The 26,878-nt window shown below is 39.1% G+C and overlaps 1 protein-coding gene across 3 annotated transcripts in view; it reads right to left on the bottom strand.

The window, feature by feature from the left end:
• AFF2 (ALF transcription elongation factor 2) overlaps positions 1–26,878 on the bottom strand; it is a 498,347-nt gene that overhangs the window by 328,736 nt on the left and 142,733 nt on the right. For 2 of the 3 annotated variants that reach the window (XM_050775184.1, XM_050775181.1), the window contains exons 2-3: positions 22,187–22,319; positions 11,864–12,724 (exon numbers count right to left, since the gene is read on the bottom strand). In XM_050775184.1, coding sequence (XP_050631141.1) covers positions 11,864–12,724; positions 22,187–22,319 — 994 coding nt within the window. The remainder of the gene's footprint in view (positions 1–11,863; positions 12,725–22,186; positions 22,320–26,878) is intronic. The other variant, XM_050775182.1, reaches the window with a different exon arrangement.

The raw sequence follows: 26,878 nt of genomic DNA, 5'->3' as shown, positions 1-26,878 counted from the left end.
TGACCTTTACCCCACGAGTTATTAAGAAAAAAGATTCTCTTGAATGGAGGGTGAGATTTGTGGTGTTGAAGAGTATTTCAAATCCTGGGTACACAACATTTACATTCACCTGTCTGTAGGCCTAGACCTGGGAGAGCCTCTACTCCCTTGGCCAGTTCTCCCTTGACTATAGATACCTCTCCTGACTCTAGGATTCTGCTCTGTACAAGAACAAAACTGACTTTCCTCACTTTCTAAAAGCCATCTTCCTGTTGATAACAGGCACAAGAAGCAAAATGTGTTCTGCTGTCTGAAACTTTGTCTAGATCTAGCCCAGGGGTCAGCAAACTAAGTTTTGCCAGCCAAATCCAGCCCACTGCCTGTTGTGGTTTGGCTCCCAAGTTAAGAGTATTTTTTACACTGTAAGATGTTTGTAAAAGAGGAAAAGAATATTTCATGACACATGGAAATATGTGATATTCAAGCTTCAGTATCCATATATCGAATTTTATTGGCACACACCCATATCCATTCATTTATGTACTGTCTTTGGCTGTTTTCATGCTACAATAGCAGAGATAAGAATTTGTGACAGACAGACCATATAGCCCCTATAGTGGAAAATAATTATTTTTCAGAAAAGGTTTGCCCACTTAGCTCTAGCTCACAAAAAATGTCAATTGTACTAATAAATTATTTTTATCTATTATCTGAGTGAAAAGAAACTTTATATTTCCCTAAAAGATTTTTAAATCTCATTTATGCACAATTATATTTTAACAGTTTATCCAGAGCCATTGTCTTTCTCATAGTCGCAGTCAAATTGAACAGCTTAAAGATCTGGCTCAGAAGTATTGTGGACTAAACCTGAAGTCAGTTCTGAGGTGGAGAAGCCCACCTACCTCCAAAAGACTGGCTTAGGCTTTTCACACTGAGCAGAGCATAGACTCCCTCTATTCTTAGTCTGAAAAGTGGGAAGAATGACCTTTCTTATGCAGGGTTGAATACTATTCCCTAAAAATTCCTCAGTACCTCAAAATGTGACCTTTTTTGGATATATGTATAGTATTTTCAGATGGAGTTAGTTAAGGATCTAGACATGAATCATCTGGGATATAAGGTAGGCCCTCAATCCAATAACTGATGTCCTTAGAAGAAGAGGACACAGAGAGACACACCTAGAAGAAGACCATGTGAAGATGCAGGCAGAGATTGGCATGATGCTGCCACAAGCCAAGAAATGCCTGGGGCCACCAGAAGCTACTTAAAAGCAAATAAATATTCTCCTCTAGAGTACTGGGAATGAGTGTGGCATCTTTTTGGACTCCTGGTCTCCAGAAGTGTGAGAAAATAAATCTCTTGTTTTAAGCCACTCAGTTGTGATATTCTGTTGCAGCTACAGGAAACAAATACGCCTCCCATTTGCAGAGTCTTGTACACTTTTCAGAGAACTTTCACAGCTACTTAGTTCATTTATTGTTACAGTAATTTTCTGAAGTAGATTATATATGGACCATCTGCATTCTTTTGCTGAGGTAGAGTGACACTCATCCATTTAGTGTCTATGAATAAATGTCACAAATTCTGTCTGTTCCTTGCTAACTACTTTTGCAATTTGATGATCCTAGACAGTTTTTATAATTAATCTATTTTTCAGGGGCTCAAACAATTGAGAGAAGTCTTACTGCTTCTATAGCAATTAGTTTCATACCCACTTTTTACTGACCTCTCATTTACATTTAAGGTTTCTCTTGAGGGTGGCTGTGTTTCAACCACAGAAATTTAGATTTTAGCTGTGTTGTCTGAGGATTTCTGATAAAGTCATCCCACTAAAGACACAAAAACTCAGAAACTTTATGAACCAAGAAAAGGTCCTCTAACAAGTTGTGTCATATGTTACTCATTTAGGAATATTGCAAAAACACTACTTCTCACCATATTTGTAAATGAAAACCACATGACTATAACCTGTAATACCACAAGAAAAATTGCTCTTTTGGTGTGTTTGGTCCCAGACTTTTGAAATATGAACCTAACAAGGGAATTTTAACTTAAGCTGGGTTTAGCTCATTATTCTCTTGCCCTTTATGTGCCAGTAGAGGAGCTACTTTTAGAAAATTAACCCATATATATACAGTAGCACACCATACACCAAATGCCATGTGGAAGTGTCACTAAAAGCCTGGGTCCTGGTCCTGCCATAGCCATTTGCTGGCTGTGTCCCTTTAGGCAAGTGACCCTTAGCCTCTCCGAGACTAAGTTTCTGCATCAGAAAAGGAAATGATAATTCCAGATCCCATTAGAACTGGATCAAAATAAGATAAGATGTATGAAGGCATTTGTAAATTATAAAGTATAAAGGTAACAGTTTTTGTTATTGGCACCTATATTATAAACCCAAATCAAAGCACAGTTCACTTTAAAATGATGGTTAATTAGAGATTATTTTCTTTCATGTCAAATAGAAAATACCAAACACACTTACAACTCCCATAAAGAGATTTAATACTTATGTCTAAAGTCCCTTGCATTTACTATTTGGGTTGAATCAATATGGTTATCTACCTGTCAATTTCTCTTATTCTTTAATGCAGAATGAGAGAAGTCTTTTTTTAGGACTGGCTCAGAAAGTACTGAACTAATCGATATAGCCAGTGATAACAAGATGATTTGGAATATACATAACAAAAGCTTACCATTTTACTGCATACTGAATCTGTCAAAATATTTTCCTAGAAGTAATGTGAAAATAGGAGTGCTCTATCTTTCATTATTTTGGTGGGTGGTGACAAAAGGATTAGGAGGCTATTTGCTGAGTCTACAGTTTGGTACTTTCTGGTAAAATGCAGCATATAGCTGTTACTTAAAAAAAAAAAAAAGGTGAAATATAAGAATACCCCAACTGAATTGGTAGTCAATCCCTAAAAAGATCCAATTCGAGTCTGCCCATATTTACCTAGTCTTACAAAGTTCCAAACTGTTCTGAATGTGTGCAGGCAGGGCTCAGATCCCTTCATGCTGTTCTACTGTGGATACTCCTAGACGATTATGGGTTGGGGAGATAATGGCTGAAATTACTATACAAACAAGATAGGTTTGGGCTTAACCACAAAGAGAAGATTTAGAGCTGTAAGCAACCCCACGAATGAGTCAGTCTAATCTCCCCATGTGACAAAAGCCCTAGAAAGGCAAAATAACTCTCTTAATTTTACAAACAAAGTCCAGGCCAGAAGACAAACCCACATCTCAGTATACCTTATTAAAACTATGCTTTGTAATATTTCACACTTTCCAAAGTAGAGATTTATTTTCAGCTGTCTCATGAAGAATCACTAAAATTATCAAATAGTGCTGTTTTAAATTGCATCATCATCAATAATGATGATAGAAATGTGTATAACATAAGAATTAATTGTTTTTTAAACAGAGTAAGAATAAATCAATCTTTTGATTTCTTTCCAACCAAAAAAAGTGTTAAAAAAAAAAAAAAGACAAGGACTTTAAAAGTGAAGTGTGCCAAGAAAGATGCACTGAAACCAAATACTCTGATCTACCTATACAATGGCATGTTGAAATCACTGACATTGTTTTAGGATGTTGATGGCTAGAACCACTTGCATACAGCCTTAGAAAAGAAAAAAAATACATATGAGAAAGAAGAGGACTTGAGGAAACAGGAAGAAAAAAAATCCCAAGTATCTGCATACTCTTTAAGACGCCATCTTTGAGACCTATCTCTGAGTTTGACTAATGCCAATGAAAAAAAAAAAATGGAAGAGAAAGGGGATGAATGGAGGACAAGGACTCCAAGGGAAGGAAAGTATGGTATAAAATAGCTAGTTCAGCATTACTTTAGAAAGATCCTTGGGAAAGCACACTGAAAAAGAAAGGATGGTTACAAGAGAAGAATTGAGATGTCCTTTCTTGTAGGGAGGTAGAGAACAAACCTGGGAAAGCTCAGAAATTACTGCTTGAATTGATGATCGCAATTGTCTTGAGAGAATTCCTAGGTCTCCTACGATGACAGGGAAAGTAACGTGTCAAGTTCAGCGTCACACTCTGGTTGCCACATTGCCTACAAATTCAAGAGAACTGGCAATCTGGTTTTTGAGCTCTCTCACTTTGGTCCCACATATCCACAGCTGCAGATAAACTGGCCTATCCTTAGAACATACTCCACATTTTACTCACTTCCCCTTTCTGTATATGCTATTATCTCTATTCATCACTAATATGCACACATATGAACTGCTTTCCAGATTCCTCTTGAACTACTCTAATACTACCCAATATTAAAGGCCAAGTTCAAAACAAACTTCTCATTCATTCTCTGTGAAACCCTCCCTGGTTTCCTCTGTGTCTCTGCCTGACAAATCAGTCCTGCTATTGTGAAAATGGTCTCAGTCTCCACTCCTCAGGACGTTTTTCCTAATCACTTCTCTCCTAGCATCTCCAACCTTTCCATCACGAAGAATGTAAAGCCAGGTATTCTATCTGTATCACTATCAACTACACATGTTCAACTGGAGACCACTTCATTTAGCTTAGGGAGACACTAAAGTTAGAGGAAATATGAAGAGAAAGTTAGGAGGAATATGATAAGAAAATGAATTTGAATACCAATGAGACCAGTGAGTTGGAAGAGTTAGTAAAAAAAGCATAAACAAAATGCAACTACCAGGGGATGGACTAGCAGAGAAGAAGGTACAAAGCTTTCTAGATTCCACACAGCTACAAGACAAATACTAAGTTCAAGAGTCTTTTCTGGTACCCTAAAAGTATAAAGTTATCCCTTCATTTTGATGGGTTTAGAAATAGCCCAGATATAGCCTTGGACTCAATACTATTTTATTTTCATAAGAATGCACAAAAAATAAACTGGTGATATACATCAAGTGACATGGTTTGGCTGTGTTCCCACCCAAATCTCATCTTGAATTGTAACTCCCACAATTCCCATGCTTCATGAGAGGAACCTGGTGGGACATAATTGAATCACAAGGGCAAGTCTTTCCTGTGCTGTTCTCATGATAGTCAGTAAGTCTCATGATATCTGATGGTTATTATAAGGAAGAGTTTCCCTGCACAAGCTCTCTTCTCTTGTCTGTCGCCATGAAAGATGTGTCCTTAACTTACTGCTACAATTGTGAGGCCTCCCCAGCCACATGGAACTGTAAGTCCATTAAATCTTTCTTTTGTAAATTGCCCAGTCTCAGATATGTCTTCATTGGCAGCATGAAAATGGACTAATACAGGAAATTCGTACCAGGAGTGGGGTGCTGCTGAAAAGATACATGAAAATGTGGAAGTAACTTTGGAACTGGGTAACAGGCAGAGATTGGAACAGTTGGGAGGGCTCAGAATAAGACAGGAAAATGTGGGAAAGTTTGGAACTTCCTAGAGACTTGTTGACTGTCTTTGACCAAAATGCTGATCATGATATGGACAATGAAATCCAGGGTGAGGTGGGCTCAGATGGAGATGAGTTACTTGTTGGGAACTGGAACAAAGGTGACTCTTGTTATGTTTTAGCAAAGAGACTGGTGGCATTTTGCCCCAGCCCTAGAGATTTGTGGAACTTTGAACTTAAGAGAGATGATTTAGGATATCTGGCAGAAGAAATTTCTATGCAGCAAAGCATTCAAGAGGGGACTTGGGTGTTGTTAAAGGCATTCCATTTCAAAAGGGAAACAGAGCATAAAAGTTTGGAAAATTTGCAGCTTGACAATGCAATAGGAAAGAAAATCCCATTTTCTGAGGTGAAATTCAAGCCAGCTGTAGAATTTTGCATAAGTAACATGGAGCCGAATGTTAATAGGGAAAATGTCTCCAGGGCATGTCAGAGTTCTTCACAGCAGCACCTCCCATCACAAGCCAGGAGGCCTAGGAGGAAATGATGGTTTCATAGGCCAGGTCCAGGGCCCTCTGCTCTGTGCAGCCTAGGGACTTGGTACCCTGCATTCTAGTTGCCCCAGCCATGGCTAAAAGGGGCCAAGGTAAAACTTGGGCTGTTGTTTCAGAGAATGGAAGGCCCATACCTTGGCAGCTTCCACATGGTGTTGAGCCTGCAGGTGCAGAGAAGTCAAGAACTAAGGTTTGGGAACCTCCACCTAGATTTCAGAGGATGTATGGAAATGCCTGGATATCCAGGCAGAAGTTTGCGGCAGAGGCAGGGCCCTCATGGAGAACCTCTGCTAGGACAATGTGAAAGGGAAATGTGGGGTCGGAGCCCCCACAGGGTCCCTACTGGGGCACTACCTAGTGGAGCTGAGAGAAGAAGGCCACCAACCTCCAGACCCCAGAATGGTAGATCCATCAACAGCTTGCACCATGCACCTGGAAAAGCCACAGACACTCAATGCCAGCCCATGAAAGCAGCCAGGAAAGGGGCTATGCCCTGCAAAGCCACAGAGACAGAGCTGCCCAAGACCATGGGAACCCACCTCTTGCATCAGCATGATCTGAATATGAGTCATGGAGTCAAAGGAGATCATTTTGGAGCTTTAAGGTTTGATGGCCCTGCTGGATTTGGACTTGCATGGGGCCTGTAGCCCCTTTGTTTTGACCAATTTCTCCCATTTGGAATGGCTGTATTTACCCAATGCCTGTACCTCCATTGTATCCAGAAAGTAACTAACTTGCTTTTGAATTTATGGACTCATAAGTGGAAGGGACTTGCATTGACTCAGATTAGACTTTAGACTGTGGACTTTTGAGTTAATGCTGAAATGAGTTAAGACATTGGGGTACTGTTGGGAAGGCATGATTGGATTCGAAATGTGAGGACATGAGATTTGGGAGGGGCTGGGGGTGGATTAATATGGTTTGGCTCTGTCCCCACCCACATCTTATCTTGAATTGTAACTCCCACAATTCCCATGCTTTGTGGGAGGAGCCCAATGGGAGGTAATTGAATCATGGGAGCAGGTCTTTGCTGTGATGTTCTCATGACAGTAAGTATCACAAGGTCTGATGTTTATTATAAGGGGGAGTTTCCCTGCACAAGCTCTCCTCTCTTGTCTGCCACAATGGGAGATATGCCTTTCACCTTCCACCATGATTGTGAGGCCTCCCCAGCCACGTGGAAGTGTAAGTCCATTAAATCCCTTTCTTTTGTAAATGCCCAGTCTCAGGTATGTCTTTATCAGCAGCATTAAAACAGATTAATACGTCAAGTGAAAAATTCTTAGCCTGAGTTGCAAACAGCAACTGGATGGCCTTCCATTCAGTGAAGCAGCTGTCTCATTTCTGTGTAGCTGCATGAACATATCTAGAACACCAATGGTAATATTCTAGCATTCTGTGCAGTTCTCACACAAGGGACCTGAGTTTACTATCTACCTCACAATAAATAAAGGTAATTATACTCACAGTGATCACTACATAGGGTGTGAAACAAGACAGTCACAGTCACAAATGTTAGCAATAATTTCTCTGCTGGTTGACAAAGTTACCCACTAAAATAAGCTACAGACAAATCCCACATCATTTCTATCAAACTTTTCTAAGGCCACTAGTTTTGCGGCAATTGGAGCCTCAGAGAGCCTTAGATCACAGCCAAGAGCAGCATGTAAAGCAAATAACCCTTTAGGGATATGACACTCTACACGTTAGTTTTGTACTTTCAAAAGCTTATTGACTTAGGATAGAGACACTTAATATGTGATATCAATCCTTTCATGTGCATGTGATTATTTACTTGGCAAGCTATACTAATAACAAATTGCACCAAAATGCAAAGCTGTCTACACCAGCAGATTTTTATCCTAAGGTAAAAATAAACAAAAACATATGTAAAGAAATCATGTATAAAGCTACATTTATTAACAAATTCATTTCCTAATAAAACACCATCTGCAAGCAACCCTCAGTTTCCACTTGATATAAATAGGCCTTTTACTGTTTTCAGATGAAGTTCCCAGAAAATTCTTCTAAACCCAACTGCGGAACACATCAGCAATTTGTTGTTGTTATTGCCAGGAATGTTAATAAACTCTATGACATGAAGTTTTGTTTGTTTGTTTATTTATTTATTTATTTATTTATTTATTTATTTTTGAGACAGAGTCTAGCTTTGTCACCAGGCTGGAGTGCAGTGGCACAACCTTGGCTCACTGCAACCTCTGCCTCCCGAGTTCAAGCTATTCTCCTGCTTCAGCCTCCCGAGTAGCTGTGACTACAGGTGTGTGCCACCGTGGCCAGCTAATTTTTGTATTTTTAGTAGAGGTGGGGTTTCACCAAGTTGGCCAGGATGGTCTAGATCTCTTGACCTCATGATCCACCCATCTCAACCTCCCAAAGTGCTGGGATTACAGGTGTGAGCCACTGCGCCCAACCAACATAAAGTTTTTAAACAAATTATTTGTTAAAATGACATGCCTCAATTGAAAAGTTGACCTTCTGCAATGAAGTTGGTTATACTTCTAATATCCTTATTGTTGATACAGAAATTCTAAGACGCATTGAAATGTTTCAAGGATAAAAAAAATCTCCCCACTATATACTCAATATGTGGACACATAAACAAACATGGGCACACACACTTGCACATCACATTTCAGTAATAGTTTGTGATCTCTCAATTCATAAATATAATGTTATCTGCTTATTTGTATATCTTAGAATGCTGTCTGTTTTCTGGCCATTCAACCCATCCCGCTTCACCCTCCCCACAAATGCACTTCACTAACACTCATCAACCTCCTGTCACCAGAGCCAGGGAAATAGTTGAGAATGCTCAAAGAAATACTGTGATTGCTCCACGGATAAGTCTTTTTGGTAATAACTTAGAGTAATGTTACCACTCATCAAAGACAGCTACACTGACTAGGGACCCGGAACCCAATGCCTGAAACTTCTTGGCGCCAGGAACTGGGGCTGAATTCTAATGGTAAGTGTTTTTGAAAAGTGCATCAAGATTTAATAGGGTGAATTTTCAGACTTGGTCAGAGTTTTAGCCACATAAATTCCATTAGGTTCAAAGCTCTGTAATGCTCCACCCTGTCTGTATTTATGCCCGCATTTTAATCTGCACCCTTCTAAGCTCTCTTGGTGGGCTGTGTAACCTCTCTTTTCTTTTCCTCCTATTTTTGATTCTCACATTACCCTTGGGTTCTGTATATGCCTCTGAGTTTAGGGCTTTAAGCTTCTCTCTACTCTTCTGTCAAATCGTTCCTTGAAACCCATATTTTAAAATAAGTACTTTCTTCACTGATCTCCTATCATGACTTTATTGCACCTGGCCCGTTTTTCATACAGAGCTCTACCAAGGTCTGTTTGTACCATCACCAAAGGCTGCATGCACATAGGCTGCTCCTGGGATAATCGTCTCCAGAGCTGATGACAGCTCAGACTGTCTTTGAAAATGTACCTCTCGTTGGTGTGCCAGAGCACTGAGTGAAAGCATGAAGTCATTTCTGAATCTGGGTCAGCCATTTTGTGAATGTATAAGAGAGAGAATTACAACAGAGTGGATTTCGCTGGGTCTGTGATTTGTCACTCTACTAATGAGGTATGGAAACAGGCTGACAGACTGCTTTATGGGGCAGTGCTATTTCCAGATCAGTTCTGGCTGTGTAAGGAGGGAACAGCAGCAGATACCAGGGCAAAAGAAGAAACAAGAATGATATACCCATCTCCCATTATACTTCTACTTTTTCAAAGCAGATCTCTTTTTTGGTTTTTAAGTATTAAAGCCTGTATTAAGTCATTCCATAGAAATTATGGCGAGGATTTCTCAATGACAGAACAGGAGCAGAGCAGAGTAAGAAACATGCAGACAGAATACAACTGAAAAAGATATAACTCATGATGGATTTCCTAGCAATTGTTTACATTTGTGCATGTTATTTGATTAACATTGTGGCTTAGAAAATGTAATCAAGTAACCATTTTTGAAATTCATTCATTCAACAAACATTTATTGAATATCTACTATGTGCTAGGCGCTTGGGATATCTACTATTTGCTAGGCGCTTGGGATACAGAGAGAATGAGGTATTCCTTGCTCTTAGTGAGCTCACAGTCTAGTAGAGGAGATAGAAACATAACCAAATCACTACAATACAATGCAGTCGGTGCCAATCAGGGCATATAGAAGGTGCTAGAGGAGCCGAGACAAAGGGGTTTTTAATTAAGCTGAGGGGATCAGGGAAGCTTTCACAGAGAAGGTGACAACTGACCAGACCTGAAGAAGAAACAGGACTTCACCAGGAAGACAAAGGAAGGTGGGGAAAGACATTCTAGGCTGAGGGGACAGCAGGCCAAAAAGCAAGGAAGCGTGATAAAGCATGACATGACAGGGAACCACAGGTAGTCCCATATGGCTGGGATTTCAACTGCACATGAAGAAGTAGTGAAATATGTAGCCAAAAAAGGAGTATGAAAATAAAGGGTGAAGAGCCTTGTATGTGTGACTAAGAAATTTGGACTTTTCCCTGGAAGTGATGAGAAGGCACTGAAGAATCAAAAGCAGGGAGTGACATGGTCAGATCTGCCTGTTAGATGAGCCTGCATGGATGGTATGGAAGAGAGGTGAGACTAGAGGGAAGGAGACCAGTCAAGAGGGGCTCTCACAGCAGTCCACTGAAGGCTCACAGGTGGTTCAAAGGCAGTGGGGGTAGAGGTGACAGACTAGAGAGATACTTAAGAGGAAGCTTGACAAGACTTGATGAATGATGATACAAAAAGCAAAACTGCCTCAGAAATGAAACAATATTAAAAACATACATTCAGAAAATATAGTCAACAGCCTCAGGCCTCCCTCCCTTTATGTTCCCATTGTCCTCTGAAATCACCGCATCTGCTGAGGATAAATAAAGGAAGGAGAGCCAGAGGGCTTATAGGGTCACACTTCTCTAACTCAGATAACACTGACTTGGAGTCTGTAACCATTCAGACAGACTGCCTGTCACTCCTATTGAGTAAGAATTTAACCCTACTTTCTTCCTCTGTGTTATTTCAAGCCTTTAGTCACCAGTGACAGGAATCCAATCTAAAGGCAGTGGCTTCTTCCAATCAAGACCTTGAGGTGCAGTAGACAGCCGCTTACATAGTGGTGTCTGAGAGGCAGCACCATATATGCTCCCCACCCAGGGACCACAAGGCCTGGAATCCAATCATTAGCGATTCATTCCTCAGAAGAGGCTTTGGTGCCTCTGGACTTCTCTTTTACAAGGCAATGATTCCTGAGATGGGTAGGATATTTAGTCATTCTAAACCAGTGGGCTTTAGTTACTTGTAATGCCTTTTGCTTTGACGGAAAGGATGAAGGTAGAATAAAAGGGCTATGTAGATACCTGTGGAGGAAGGAGATGCAGAAGGGAAGATTGATGGATATGGAAGATAACATTAAGATCTTGCCAAGGAATAGCTCTGTAATCACTCAAGAAACTAAAATTCTTAAAGAATTCCTTCTATTTCAGGTTCCAGCAAACCACACTTCTACATTCTTCTACTTTAAGGAACTTCTGTATTTTAGGTTTAGAATATGCTATTGAGTAGTGAAGGCCTATAGTGACTCGCAATCTTCTCATGAACCTTATACTACTTATCACCAATTATAATCTCAAATGTCATTAATTTGTACATAATATTACTATAATTGTATTTTATGAAACTCTTTTATAACTCCAACTTGTCAATCATTCAGTCAGACCAACCTCGTCTTTTGTCATTCCAAATTATGGAGATTTAACTGTGTTTGCAGCGTGTTAATCAGTTATGTCACAAGTGACAGAAGATCAAAATTCAGACTCTGAACTTGAAGAGTATCCTATACAGCTCAATAAGGTAAATGAGAGCTGCTTGTGAATACTGGATTATAGAGGTTAGAGCAGAGAAATTTAAAAAAATGAAACCAAACAAAACTTTAAAAATTACTTACTTCACTTGTTTGGAGGATGGTGAACTTTGGCAGTTTAGTCTTTGAACTGGCTGCACTGGGTTTTCCATCCAAGAGTGTTCCAAATGACAGATTCCCAAAGCTGTTCTCAAATTCAATTGAAGGTTTCAGTGTTGGCGAGATGTCTGGTGCTTGGTCCTGGCCATCCATGGGTCTGACGTATGCAGTTGGCTTTTGCTGCCCCATGCTTGTTTTGCAGTAAAGCCCTGGTGGGAAGTTTTGAACTGAAAGGCCACTGCTAGGAGCTAATAAAGAGGAAGCCACGAGGGGAGACCCAGGTGCTTGCACGGCGAATTCAGATTTTTCTGGTGAATTGGATTGAAAGATTTCTTTGAAAGCATCTTCTCCACTAGACTTAGGGTTACTGTCTTCCTTTGCAGATGGGTTTGACTCTTCAACTTCTCCAATCTGGGGCTGTTCAGCTGGGTAGACAAAGAAGTCTTCCAGTTTGGCTTGAGACTGGTCCTGTGTCAAAGTCTGCATCTTGTTTGGCTGACCACTGGCCTGGCTTGCCAGTACAGTGCTAGGGTTATGACTATCACGTGACCACTCAGGTTTTGATTTTCTGTTGCTATGTATTAGAGTTGAATTCAGTATCACAACAGAAGGTGGAGGCATTGGTGCTGAAGGATGGGTATTATCCTGGTGAGGTGGAATTATTCTGTTCTTTTGTTCTGGAAAAAAGCTTGGTTCATTTTTGTTGATGGGATTCTGGGGCACAGAATTCTTTGGAATTCCCACTAGATGATTCTGATTAGAATGATTAGTTAGCAAATCCTTCATTTCATCATAGTTTCCAAGCGTGTTCTGGACTCGGTTGGCAAGTGCATCACCTTTGTTTGTCTAAAATAACAAAAAGATGGGGGTGGGAGGAGAGAGAATGAATAGGTTTGTGTTTCCTAATGTTAATGTTTCAAACAGATGCCCTAAGTAGACTACCATACGGGGTTCTTTGAAATTGTCCTGTTGCCATATAATTTCATGCTTTTCATGTGCTATGTAAGAAAAAAAAATCAATAACACTATTGAAAAAGCCTCTTGGAATGAGTGGGTATGACTAACATTTGTATACTCCCTAGCCAGTTCTTAAACATGTTCATTGATAAAAAGTTTTAAATTATATCATTTATTAATTTTATTAGAAAAAATAATTTATTCTGTGACAGATGAGCTGAATTGCTACATTCTACATTGTGATTAACAACTTTTGCTTACCAATCATTGGAGTTATAATGGAATGTTCTACCTATATAAATGTTTGACATATCAGCCTTTGTACCACATTATACCATGAAAAAGGCTTAGGCTATTGGATAAGAAAATCAGTTAAATTGTACTACCATGACTATGATAAGTTTAGAAAAGGAATGGAATTAAACAGCATCTAATTGAGCTAACTTATGACTAAAGTGAATCTGATTCCTTCTAATCAAAGAACTGTATGAATTACTAGTGTTTGCCTGTATATTCTGGAAAGACTGTGTTTACATATTGATGATTCACACTCATTTACTTTGAAATGGTGCAATTGTTTTCAACAGTGACTCAAACCCTTCTGTGTCTTTTCAATTATTAAGGAAAATTTATTCAAGTATTTAAACTGTTGTTTAAGTAAACCAAAACAAAGTTATCTTTTCAAGTGATGTTAGCCTAATGTAGAGCTGTTAGAGAGGCAACTAAATCATTTTATGGACAATCAGTATACCAGCTACACCACCCCCTGTGGGATGTATTTGTTCTATTAAAATGGCTGTGATTGTTTTTAAAATAATTATGCTCCTGCATGGGTTTTTGTAATACAGAAAGCAAAGTTATCATACTAAAAAATGATGGGTAGCTGTATACTTGGAAATGACTTTGATGCAAGCTCAGTTGTTCACCCCCAAAAGTGGCTTTCTTTATTCTCTTTATATGCCAAAGAGGTTATCAAAACAAGCTGCTGAATTCAGAAAGCCAAAGGACTGTTTTGTACCTAGGCTGTACTATCCTGGCCCAAGATGTTGCAATGATAGAAGGCTACCAGTATTCAAGGAGCCATCTGGGATGTGGGCCACAAAAGATATCACCCTATGTGGCCTTCAAGTCCCAGAATCCATGGGTACATTTTCAATGCACAGGAGGGAGTGACCATCTAACCATTGGTACACTCTCTGCTGAAGACAGTTGTTTAACATCTAAAATTTTTCACATGCCGTTAACACAGCCCAGTCTCCTGGTGTACACAGGGAGTATACCTATCCAGGGCTAGCATCTCAGTCTAAACTTAGGTTGTATGGCTGTGTGTTTTCCTCTTTATGTGAAGATGGGAGGATATGCAGATGGATAGAGGGCGAAGTGCCAGAAATGGGTGAAATCGTCTGGGGAAAGCAAACGTAGAAAGAGAAGATAGGGATTCGCAGAGAACCCTGGGAAGCATCAACCTTTAAGAGACTGAGATAAGATGAGGAGCCAGCAAATGATACCAAGAAGGAACAATCAGAGAGAGAATCAAACCAGTAATCTTGGCCTCATTATCAGCACCATCTCCATATACCATATAAAGTATTTTATTCATACCGTGTATGTGAAACCATATGATACACTTCCAAAGAAATGAGGGCAATAGGAGAAATATAAATTTCAAAGATTAAGGAAAAGTATGCTAAACATATGCTAAGGGAGCTCTGTCAGGGACAGATATTTTTAGAAATCAAGTAACTACATGTCAGTTTTAGTTTGCTTATCCTCCAATCATATATTGCATCATATGCAACCTTAGTATTGAAGTAGTGATTAAACAATTAACATTCTCTATAATCCTCAGCTGAATAATCACTCTGTTTTCAAAAGTACATCTGAAAGATATATTAAAAGTTATAGATGGATAGAAGTCACTTTTACTTCCTAAAAGTCTCTAGGTTTGTCATTTTTAAAGGCAGGAATTACTTTTCAGCCCAGACAAGAATAAACCCTTTGTATATAGTGGTCTCCTTCAACTGAGTTGCACAATGAACCACATGGACAGCAGCCAAAACCAGGCTCCCTGTTCAATCTCTAAATTTAAAACAAACAAAAAAAATCATTGTGCTGAGGGTCCAACAAGAATCTGATGCAAGCTTTAAACATTTGTAGGTTATTTTGGCCTGTCAAACAGATTACCTCGTGGGTCAGATGTTTGCCTCATGAACAGTGATACCCGGCCATATTCAATGATCTGACCCAACAAGGGAAAACAATACCATTTCACTTCCCATTAGAATGCCTTCATTCTATTATCTGGCTTTCACAGAAACAGAGCTCTGCAAAATCAGAACCTTGTCCCTAGGTGTCATAGAGACCACTGTAATACCTCCATGCCCTGAGAAGTCATTGTAGTCTCCTTAAGGAAACATAATCAGGACTTAAGAACATGAAAGCTCATTTGCTTACAAGCAAGCTAGTCAAATTCCTGTTCTTGTTTCAGGAGTAAATAAAAGAGGTTCATATTTTCCTCAGTAGGGAGAACCTTGCCTACCTTTGTAATATCTCTTCATTGACAATTACTTATAATGATCTGGGTTTCTGAAGCAAGCTTAGATATATTTTTCCATAGCTAGGTTACAAAAATATACTTGAAATTAAGAGAATTTCTAAACTGGCCAATGTCTAAAACTGTGTCTATGTGAACAAAATTAGAGGAAAATTGAAATTTCTCTCAACGAGTCTAGAAAATCAACCTTCTACTACACAGTGTATACTACACTTATGATAACTTTTCTTGAATAAAACTATGAGTTCTTAAAGGTCAGAGACTACATTTCACTTATTTTTATATACCCAAGATGTAGCACCATGTCTTGTGCTTATCAAATACTCAATAAATTTTTATAGAATTGAATAGGATAAATTAAAATTCATACCCTGTCTATATCAAAATAAAGAATTTGCAATGGCTGGAGTCAAAGGTACATAATAGAAAGCAAAAATCAGGCTAACTTGGTTACTACAATTTAACATTAAATTAACTTTGAGTTTCCTGGTAGCTAAGGCAAAAAGGAAAAGCTCGTAGGTTACAGAATTATCTTTGATCGAAAGAAGCATATCCTAATTCATTAAACGAGACAAATGGTTGTCTGATAATAAAATGTGAAAAGGAATTCCTCTCATTGATATGTTTAGAAGAACAGTTGAGCAATGAAACAATTTTTGGGGCCTCATTTTCCAAGATGATGCAAATATGTCTTCATGTGGCTTTTTCTTATGATGGCTAACTCGGTGAAAGCATGTCTGTATGTGGACTTAGAGGTCTAGGCTAATACAATCCAGGCGTGCAGCTTTCTTGCACACTAGTGACACAGGAGTGAAGCTGTGATAACCTGGAGAAATGAGGGATGTCATCTCCCTTAGACTAGTTTCCTCATAGAGCAATTGTCTCAGAAGGACGTGTGACAGGAAATGTATAGCACACAGTTCAAGGTTGAGTTCACTGGTGATGCTTTCTGAGTTGCTGATTGAAGGAAGATCCATATGGTTTGCATAACAGATGTTCTGTGGCTACACGTAGGAATTATTATAGTAGTTCTTAAGACAGACACTGGTAAATTTGGGACCCTCCTGAGGCAGGGTTATGCACAGAGGACAGATGGACACAGAGCCTCAAGAAGTTCACCATTCAACAATTGGCATATAATTAGCAGTCCAGTCCAGGTTGTCAGAGTAAGCACTCCACCTTCCCACCACTGGAGGTGGGTAATTGTCAATCAGTTTTTAAATTTCTCAAGATGGAGATACGAGAACCACTGGATAGAAAACCTAATGGGACCCGAAATACATTTATACACACCTACACAATGTACTCTCATTATACACCATAGCAACTTCGGATTCATACTAAATGTTCTTTTTCACCCTCCTGAGTCTTAGTAATCCTATTAAGGAGCAAAATATTCTTGATAATCTTGATTGAACATTATAAACGTGACAAAAATGAAACTCAGCCATTTTAATCAATTATATGCTTCTTTCAATTATTCAATTCTTTACTTACCGGTCTAGATAATTGGTTGATTCTTTAAAGATAACCTCTGCAGCCCCTATTTTCTAAGTAATCACAATTTCTCTATCATCAGGAAATGCATTTTCCAAGTATTTTCAGGCATAAATTACATGTCTGGTTTGTGGCTCATGACTAACAGCATTCCTTCATTTAAGCTTTTTCGCCTCTCATTACTTCAGGAAATGCAAACTTCCCTGAGTTTGTTTCTAATGCTATCTACAAATCAGTAGTATAATTTCATTGCATGCAAGACTAATGTGCTAGGAAGCTATTGTACCATATTATTTCTTTTTAATACAAGTAGCAAAATAATTTAAGTTTTGAAGCTCATTTTTTTCTTTTATTTTATTGTGGCCAACATGTGATTTAGTAATTCATTTTTTTCTAATTCTAGTATTTTTGCAGTTAATCTCTCTAAGCTCTAAGTTTCTATTTCCTTCTTTACTCTAATTATAATAACGATAATACCTGAATTTGTATAGCACCTTACAGATTTCAAAGCAAGGTTTCCCACATTATTTCATTTGATCCTTAAAACAACCATGTGAGTCAGCAGAGTAGGTCTGGCCTCCATCTGGCCTCTACCTCTATGTGCCCCAACACAAATGACCTTGGGTAGGCCACTTAATAATCCTCTCTGCACCTCAGTTTCCTCATTCCTATTGGGCTATAAAGAGTCATAGAATGTTACTATTCTTATTAATTACTATGATTTAATCCAGAAAGGAAAAAGAAAACCTATGGATCAGAGAAAGGGAGTTTCTTCTCCACTGTCATCCAGCAGGTAAGCTGATCAAGTCTTCTGACTTCCCGTCAGAGGATAAATAACTTCCTGTTACAGATACGGAATCATACAGAACTGGATGCAAAGTCTAAATTCGCCATGTATAAGGATATGAAAATGCAAAGAAGACATCTTGATTCTCTGAGTTAAAATTCCTCATGGAAAACATGGGAAAATTGCATACCCCAGTTGTTATAAGGTCTAAATGAGCACACACATGAAACTCTAGCACAGTGCCTAGCACACAGTAAGCTGGCATGCACTTGTTACATGCCAGTTCCTTACCAGACTTAGTGCACTAACCTAGACAAGTCAAATGGCTTCATGTTTTTCAGGAACATTTGAAGACATCCTTCTCAATAGCATAACACAAACTCCAATTTGAAAATCATATGCTACAAAAGCAGCCCAAGAGAGAAGTTCCCTATCACTAACCAAATCTAGGGACGGTCAACATTCTCTCCATTCTAGCAATGGTAGAGGCAAAGAAAAGAAGGGAAAGAAATTAGCCAGGAACATGAGAGATCACCATTTATCTTTCTGCCAAGAAAGGATAATAGGTCTTAGAGATCAGTGTTCATATTGGCTAGTTTATGAACCACTGGCGCTATTGGACAGGTAACTGGACCTTGTTTTAGGCTTCAGGGTAGCAAGAACTTTCCTGAAAGTCTTGACCCACCATCAGGAATGTTTATTCTAAATTTGATAATTCCTCCCACTGCCACCTTAGGGAAGAGCTGTGGTATGTTCTCGTTTCTACCAGTGGACCATGGGCCAGCTCTAGGACCCCCATGACCACTGCCATGTCAGCATGTCCAGATACTCCAAGGGTATCCAGCCCAGTCTTGGTCTGGAGAGCCTTATGGAGGTGCAACATCAGTTCTAGTATTCTGTTACTCCTCAGTGCTGTCCCAGGGAACCCTGAATATGGACACAGCTCAAGATGACAACCAATCATCAAAGCAAGGGTGAAAGAAAAATAATTATTAGGTCAACAATCACTAGCATTATTCTTTTTGTTCACAGTTTTGACTTAAGAACAAAGGTTTTGGCTAGGCGTGGTGGCTCACGCCTGTAATCCCAGCACTTTGGGAGGTCAAGGTGGGCAATCACCTGAGGCCAAGAGTTTGAGACCAGCCTTGCCAACATAGTGAAACCCCATCTCTAGTAAGAATACAAAAATTAGCTGGGCATGGTGGTACGCACCTGTAATCCCAGCTACTTGGGAGGCTGAGGCAGGAGAATCACTTGAACCTGGGATGTGGAGGCTGCAGTGGGTCGAGATCGTACCACTGCACTCCAGACTGGGTGACAGAGTGAGACTCCGTCTCAGGAAAAAAAAAAAAAAAAAAAAAGAACAAATGTTTTTCCTCATCAGGAAGCACAAAGGTAACAAGCTACTAATCACGCAATACGCCCTGCCCCACACTATACTAAATGTTCCCATCTATGTCTCTACTTGATGTACCCTTGTAATATCAAGACAGATGGCTTTTGAAACTTCTGAAAATGTTGATAACAGATTTTTTCAACTGCCTACTCAAAAATACACTGCTAACATTTAAAAAATGGATCTATATAACAGGCCTTGTGAAAAGATGGCATTTACCTTAAAGGTACAAGACCATCAATTTATCATGACTTAAAATTATGAAGGGAGAATAAATCAAGAGTTCTTCACCTCATTATAGTGTTGAGGATAGTGTGGATGTTGGATTTTAAGAATAAACTTTTGAGTAAAGCTCATTTTTCTAACCCATCCAAAGATAACATATAAAACTTATCTCCTTGTTCCTTCTTCACCTTGAGAAAAGATAAGACACTTACCATGCTTTGACCTCTCCTCTATTTTCTGCAGAAAATGGAAGCCCTGATTTCTTGCACTTCCCCAATCTTCCTTCCCCTCTCCTGCTTTGTTCTCATTCTAATGTTCTGTTCCCACCTTCCACCCCATAGCTCATGATTCCTCAACTGCTCTCCATCTTGTATTATTTTTAATCTCCTCTGGGACCTTTCAGCTTCACCCTTCTCTCCTGTATCTTCCACCTTCTCTTTCTCCATTGAAGTTATTTGCTTCCCATCAATCTCTAAACATGTTCACGTTTATCTCATTTTTTTAAAAAGCTTCCCTTTATATAATTCCTCCCTTTACTTTCTAACTTATCTTTCTTTCTTTTTTCCTCCATGTAAAACATTTCTGCAAGATCATATCTACATTGTCATCTCACTTTCTTTACTTAACCACTTCCCATTTATTCTCCAACCCCTGGCAGTTTGGCATCCCACAGTGACCATTGTCATCAACAAATAAAACAACTCTCCCTAAGGTCACCATTACTCCTTAACTGCTAAATCCAAACAGCCACTTTAAAGTTCTTACCTTTCCTGACCTCTCTGAGGCACAGCAAATCCTTCCTCTACAAAATCCTTAGCTCCCTAGGTTTCTATTAAACGTTTCTTTCCTAGTTCTCTTCCTACCACTCTGATCATTCCTTTGGAGTTTCCTTTCCTGGCCTCTGCTTTCACCACCTCTTTTACCCCTTAAATGGTGCTACTCCCAAGAATTGTTTGTCCTCTTTTTTATTCCATAATCTCTTCAGTGATGGTAGGCATTCTCACAGCTTCCACTAACACCTATAAGACAATAACAGCTAAACTTCTCTCTTGACCACTCCCATGAGTTTCAGACCCATATATCCAAGCCTTCTGGATAGCTCTCTCCTGATATCTCTCTAGCATCTCAAAGCCAACATGCTCAAAACTAAATTAGTTATTTCTTCTCTACAAGAACCAACCATGTTCTCTTCCTGAACAACTTGTTCATGATACCACCACTCTCTCAAATAAAAAACTTGGGAACCATTAATTCTTATTCCATATTCCCCACATGCAATTAGACACCCAATTCCATAATTTCAACTTCCTTACTCTACCTTAAATCATTCTTGATATAAGCTCCCCTCATCAATTACAATAGCTTCTTTATCTTTCCTTAGTATCTCCTACCTGCAACCCATGGTCCACACTGCCCAACATCATTCTAAACTGTTCATTTGTCCTGGCCATACCATGATTTAAATATTTGTAATGATTTTTATCATGTAAAAAATTATGTTCAAACTCTTTATAATGAGTTTGAGTACAAAGTCTTTGCTGATCTTTCCCTTGCTATCTCTCTGTCACCATGCAGGCATGCCATCACTGGTTCAAATGATCTCTGCCACTCGACTAGGAACTCCTTGAAAACAGACTATGCTATTCCTCTTTGTACACTGGTGTAAGGCAGTGACTAGCACATAGTAGGCCTTCATAAATTTTTGTTAAACCAATTATATATCTAAATATATACCTTCAAAGTAGTATAAAAATTAACCTGTTGATATGGGAACACTGCTATTTTATGGATCATACTATTACTGACAGATTGAAAACCAGTAGCTTAGGTGACCTAAGTTTCTTCATCAGGCTTACCAAACTTGAAAGTTCCTGCAATGTCTCAATCAAGAGTTGCTTAGTTGCTTTGAACAAGGCAACAAGACCCTAGTCTCACCAGCCACCAATCCAAATAGCTTACTCTCTACCCCAAAGTAGTATTTGGGCCTATGCTGTCTTCCTTAAGAACTTTCCTTTTCCAGAAGTCACTGTCCCTTAAAGGGTACTCTTCTAAAATCACAGCTCTTGAAAATTTTCTCTATTGTTGTATTTCTTACATCATTTTTGTTTTATTACAGAAAATTACACTGGTACTACATTTCAATAAAAACCAACCAGCTGCCAGCAATTCAATAAGATTCTTCCATCATAATCTCTTCCCAGTCGCCTCTCATCTCTACCCCAAATAGAAAGTTTAGAAGCAGTCACTATAAAATCAATACTTGTAGACACAGCAGTTTGACGATTATTGGAGCTACACACTAGCCGGACTACCACTAGAAATTCAACCTAGCTATAGTACCCCCCTCTGGTTGAGACAATCTTCTAACCCATGATTATTAACCATCAGAAAAAATGATTGGCTTTTTTCCTTTATTCTGGAACAATGATTTTCAAAGAGCACTCAAACCACTGAAGAGCTGCTAACAACCTAAAATGGAAAAGAAAAACAGTGGCCTTGCAATGGATGACACTGATTGGGAAAAGAAACAGATATCTCCATTGACATTCTGATGAAGTCTTCAGGGGCTGCCTACTGACAATCACAGCAGTAGAAAGTGTCAAGGGGGCATTCCTTGCTGTAGGAAGTGCTGGGCAGAGAGGGGCTCATTGGAAACAGGAAGTCTCACAAGTATCTCTTCAATCCTACTGTGCTCCCGAAAGAAGATGAAATTTGTTTCTGAAGACTTCATCAGAAACTTGCAGTTGCCTCAAATACAGTGTATGTACAAATTTCACTTGTAAAATATATTCCCCTGGAAATGAGTTGGGTGCTTTAAACATAAATGAAATGTTGATTAGTGAGTTCGAAAATGTAACAAGCAACCATTTTCCAGAAAGAAAAAATACATACATATTCAGCTACCTTGTATGGCTCCCCAAAAAGATCAAAGCCTGAAGAAAAGAGATCGTCTTCTTGCTGGACTTCTTGATTCCTCCGTTCCCATTCCCTTTTTTTAAGTGCACTACGGTCTTGTTCATAGTGACTGATATGAAAAGGAAAAGACAAAAAGAGAAAAAGATAAATTAATCATGCGAATCATTTAAATTTTTGTTGTTGTCAATAATAAAAAAAAAATTCAAGTCAACTTGCTGCCCAAGCTGACACTACATAGAGAGCAGATAATCCTTTTCATTACACCTATTGAGTTTAAGATCCTGACCAGCTCTTCAGAACAAAGACGAAAACAAAAACTTGCTTATCTGAAATTACATTCATGACAAGCAAGTAAAGCAAAATTCTCTTCCCTTGTCCTTGTTTGATTATTATAAGTAATTACATACTCCCCAAAACTCAGTCCACAGTGCAGAAAGGTACTAAATTAAAGTTACATTGTGTTGCCAACTACCTAGTGCTCAGAATCCACAGATGTCACAAAGTCCTAAGAGAAAAGAATTATCAAAGTATGGAGCTGCAGATAAACTGGAATTCTGTCCTGAGCCCATAGCCAAAGTGAGCCTGTTTTAATGAACTCACAGGAGAATTTAAGGACATTTTCGGAAGTCCACAGAAAAATAAATAACCAAATCACCTACACTTCTTTTTGTTTGGTTGTTGTGGTATTGGTCTTCTTATAGTTTTCTTCAAAGGTGAATGGAAGCCTTTTTGAGAAACTCTTCACAAAAAAAAAGGGGGTCTGACTTGAATAACAAATGACTAGCTGTAGATGAAAAAAAAGGAGGTGTCGAAAGCCTTTAATGACCTCGATGAACAAATGCTTTACAAAGACTAACTGTGACTCTCATCACATTTCAGGCTTTCCCATTGGAGGATCAAAAGCTCCTAAACAACATTTAAGATATATTCCAGGCCTTTTGGTATTATGGAATGGAATGCTTCCTTACTAAGAAAACAATTATTTTCTTCATCATGCAAGACTGCAAATTAAACCATAATTGTAAGTCTTGTAGCGGTGTATTTTATTTTATTCATTGGGTTTTTTTCATGCTTTTGATGTTAACCTTACCCAACGTGAGTACATACACACTGGGCAAATTTAAGTTACATAAATGTACATAAAATGCCTAGCAGGTGTTGGATAAATATTGGTTTCCTTCCCCATGTTAATATTCCCATGTTAAGACTTAATTAGATAATTGACATGCAAATGAACATAATAGCTAAAGGAATTACAAGAGATCTACTGATATAAGAGTACAGTTGACAGGCTTTGACTATATCCGAAACCTTAATATCTATCATTGGTAGGCTAGTTTGCTCAAAGCATCATAAATTTAATTTACAAAGTAAGAACCTAGAACATAAACTATCTGTGCAGCTTAACTGGATGTTGATAAACATGGAGTGTACAATGCTACTACACTTAATCATCCACTTTTCTTCACAAGAATCCTTGAGGTCAAATTCAAAGTGACTTTGATAACTTCATCTCCTGGATAAAGAACACTCATTTCTCCATTAAAAAACAGCGACAACATTTATAGGATGTTTAAATGCACATTACACTTTCATAATACAAACAACGTCAGATACATTAAAGCTCACTGGACCATTCATGAGTATATTCAACAAATGTTATCACTGTCTGAGCAAAGCAAACAAAACCTTCAGAGTCCTACCCAAAGCCAGGGCCCCACATCTAGGCCTCACCTGGTCAAGGAAGATGTCAAGTCCAGATACTGGAAGGCAGCCTATCATTTGTAGTCTCAGATGCCCTCCATAGGTATTAGATTTTCTAGCATCATCTTTCATTTCCATTCACAAGTTGAACTCAGTATCCCAAACAATTGCTGTGTGTCTCAATGTCTCCATGTTTGAGACTGACATGGAACTAATCAGGCACAATAACATCTTCAGTCCGTTAAGTGTGGCGTCTGTGACTGTACCTCAGCACCATACATTGGCTGTGTGTAATCCAATCCCATAAATTTGTCCAAATGTAAGAAAGATTGGGTGTTAGGGTGAGGGTAGAGTAACAATTTAAAGCAATATTTAGTGAGGGCGGAGTTGTTGCAAAGGAGAAGGACACTTAAATTCTCTGCTTTCCATAGCAGATTAGTATCTATACACAAACAAGAACCAAAGTCTTTTCCTTCTGAGTAATGCAAGCAGGATGTCAGTTTTCTAGCTATCTGTTCATTTTGTGCACCTGACAGCTCAGAATGACAGGCCCATAGATCACATTTAATTCTCCCATGAAGAGAACTGAAGTGCTTTGGTCTCTTGGCTTTGCAAACTACTTTCCTTCTCCTCTGAGGGAAAGATATAATTAAAACCCTGAAGGAAAAAGAAAGGAGAAGAAGAAAAGGAAACGTGCTTCAACTTGCATGACAACCTTTCAAACGACCAGCAGTAAGGGCACTTTCGGTGCTTTGGCCCTGGCTTTGATTTGTTAGGAGGCTCTTGGCTGCATTTTGCATCAGTTCATTAGCTACCAAATTCCAGACACAAATTTGAATAGCAGATTGAGTGTGCACGCGGGTGTTATCCGTTGCAAGCAAAACTGCCTGCTGCATTTTTTAACACATCCAACAAAGAACAGTTAATTCTCATATCTCTGGCGAGAATGAATTTAATCTCCACAGAGCTCCACTGCTCTTGGAAGGCAACCAAATATCTCCAACTTTTTCCTTTCTTGCTCAGCATGGCGTTGTATTGAAGGCTTCACACAGAGAGGTCTAATGAGTAATGAACTACATGGTGATGAGGCTTTCAGTTTATAATGTCACTGATTTCTGACTGAAACCAACATTACTAATTTGAAGCACCAGCTAATTAAAACCACAGCTATGTATTTAGCCTCTTGTTATACCTACTGCAGTTTATAATTATGAGGACCTCTTTATCTACTCAATTAAATTTCTTATGATTCGGGCAGGTTGTGTTTGAACCTGTGAGCCCTGCAGAGGCTACAGGAAAGTATATGTCTGTCCCCTGATAATTCGATATATCTTTACACACCCAGGCCTGCTTTCCAAAGGAAAAAGAGCTCCATAGCCCACAGAGAAATGCTCAAGCCGAAAACCTGAATTAATCATCATACCATTGGCATGAACAATTCAAGTTTCTTCTCAGTGATGAAGACAGGACGAATTGATCCTATCAATCAGCATGAAAACCCATGTTTATACTGAGAAGTTAAGCCAAAAAGCTCAACTCAAGGATTCACCACTCTTAGCAAGTTAGGATATTTTTCCAACATTTTTCTCCTGGATATAATAAAATTGGTCACATTATGATAACACAAAAACTGACCACTCAAAACCAAATTTACTATGAATTAACCAAAGGTTTTAGGTTTCTCTCTCTCCAGGTTACCTTTTTGGAATCCCTATTTCACTGATATCCATACTAGTTGATTGGAAAAGGTCAGAAAGAAGAATAAGTTCCATTTAACTACTTTGTTAATCACCCTGGTGTAAGGCATGATGGTGAGAAGCTTCTCTCTATCATAGGATTTTTTTCTTTTCTTTCTTTCTCTTTTTTTTTTTTAGACGGAGTTTTCCCTCTTCTTGACCAGGCTGGAGTACAATGGCGCAATCTCGGCTCACTGCAACATCCGCCTCCCAGGTTCAAGCGATCCTCCTGCCTCAGCCTCCAAAGTAGCTGGGATTACAGGCACCAGCCACCATGCCCAGCTAATTTTTTGTATTTTGAGTAGAGGCAGGGTTTTGCCATGTTGGCCAGGCTGGCCTTGAACTTCTGACCTCAGGTGATCCACCCGTCTCAGCCTCCCAGAGTGCTGGGATTACAGGCATGAGCCACTGCACCCGGCCCATGTTTTTTATATTAGCTGTGATTTCACCCGCCTGTGTGCTTCCCTGGCCACCACAAACAGAGGAACTGCCCTCATTTACAAAAGAGGAAACTAAGGCCCTCCTAAAATGAACAGAGGCAGCTGTCTCAAGCCGTCATCAAGCTAGTGGCAAAGGAAAATCTGAATCTGTTTCTTCCATCTTCAAGTTCAAGTAATATCTTCTCCTAGCCTTCTCCTTCTCTCAGACACTTGAACCTTATCTTGTATGTAGATAACTCTCATTTTGCTCATTAAAAGCCTCAGGTACATTGGTGGGACAATAAAATGCAGGGCACATGTAGATTCCCTGAGATCCAGAAAGTTCAATTACGCCGTCTTCATTAGCGCACAGTGGTAGCCCATGCAGGCTGACAATACAGGCTAGTCTTTTACAACAGAGACTGTTTAAAACAGGAAGAGAGTTTAGCAATCATCTAGTTGCAGTGCCCTCATTTTACAGATGAGGAAATAGAACTAAGGTAAGGTAATGGGCCTCACAGCGGGTTTGTCAGAGAACTAGGAGGCTGGAACTCAGGCTTTCACATTCCCAAGCTACGTGGTTTGTCCCTTCTGCCTCCTGTGTTTCCATCACACTTCAGAATGAAGATGAGTCTCACATGCACTCCGTCGGTCACCTTTCCTTGGGACTGCTTTTTATTAGAAATTGCCAGTAGGGAAAATCTTTAGGGATTTAATTTGGATTCAAGTATAGAAAAACCATTAGTTTCCTTATATCAAAATGTACAGACCCTAAAGGGATTGTAAAAATTAACTGCATCGGTGGGGAA

Source organism: Macaca thibetana, chromosome X (genome assembly GCF_024542745.1).
Source record: "Macaca thibetana thibetana isolate TM-01 chromosome X, ASM2454274v1, whole genome shotgun sequence".
Classification (NCBI taxonomy): domain Eukaryota; kingdom Metazoa; phylum Chordata; class Mammalia; order Primates; family Cercopithecidae; genus Macaca; species Macaca thibetana.
This window is presented reverse-complemented; position numbering and strand designations above follow the sequence as displayed.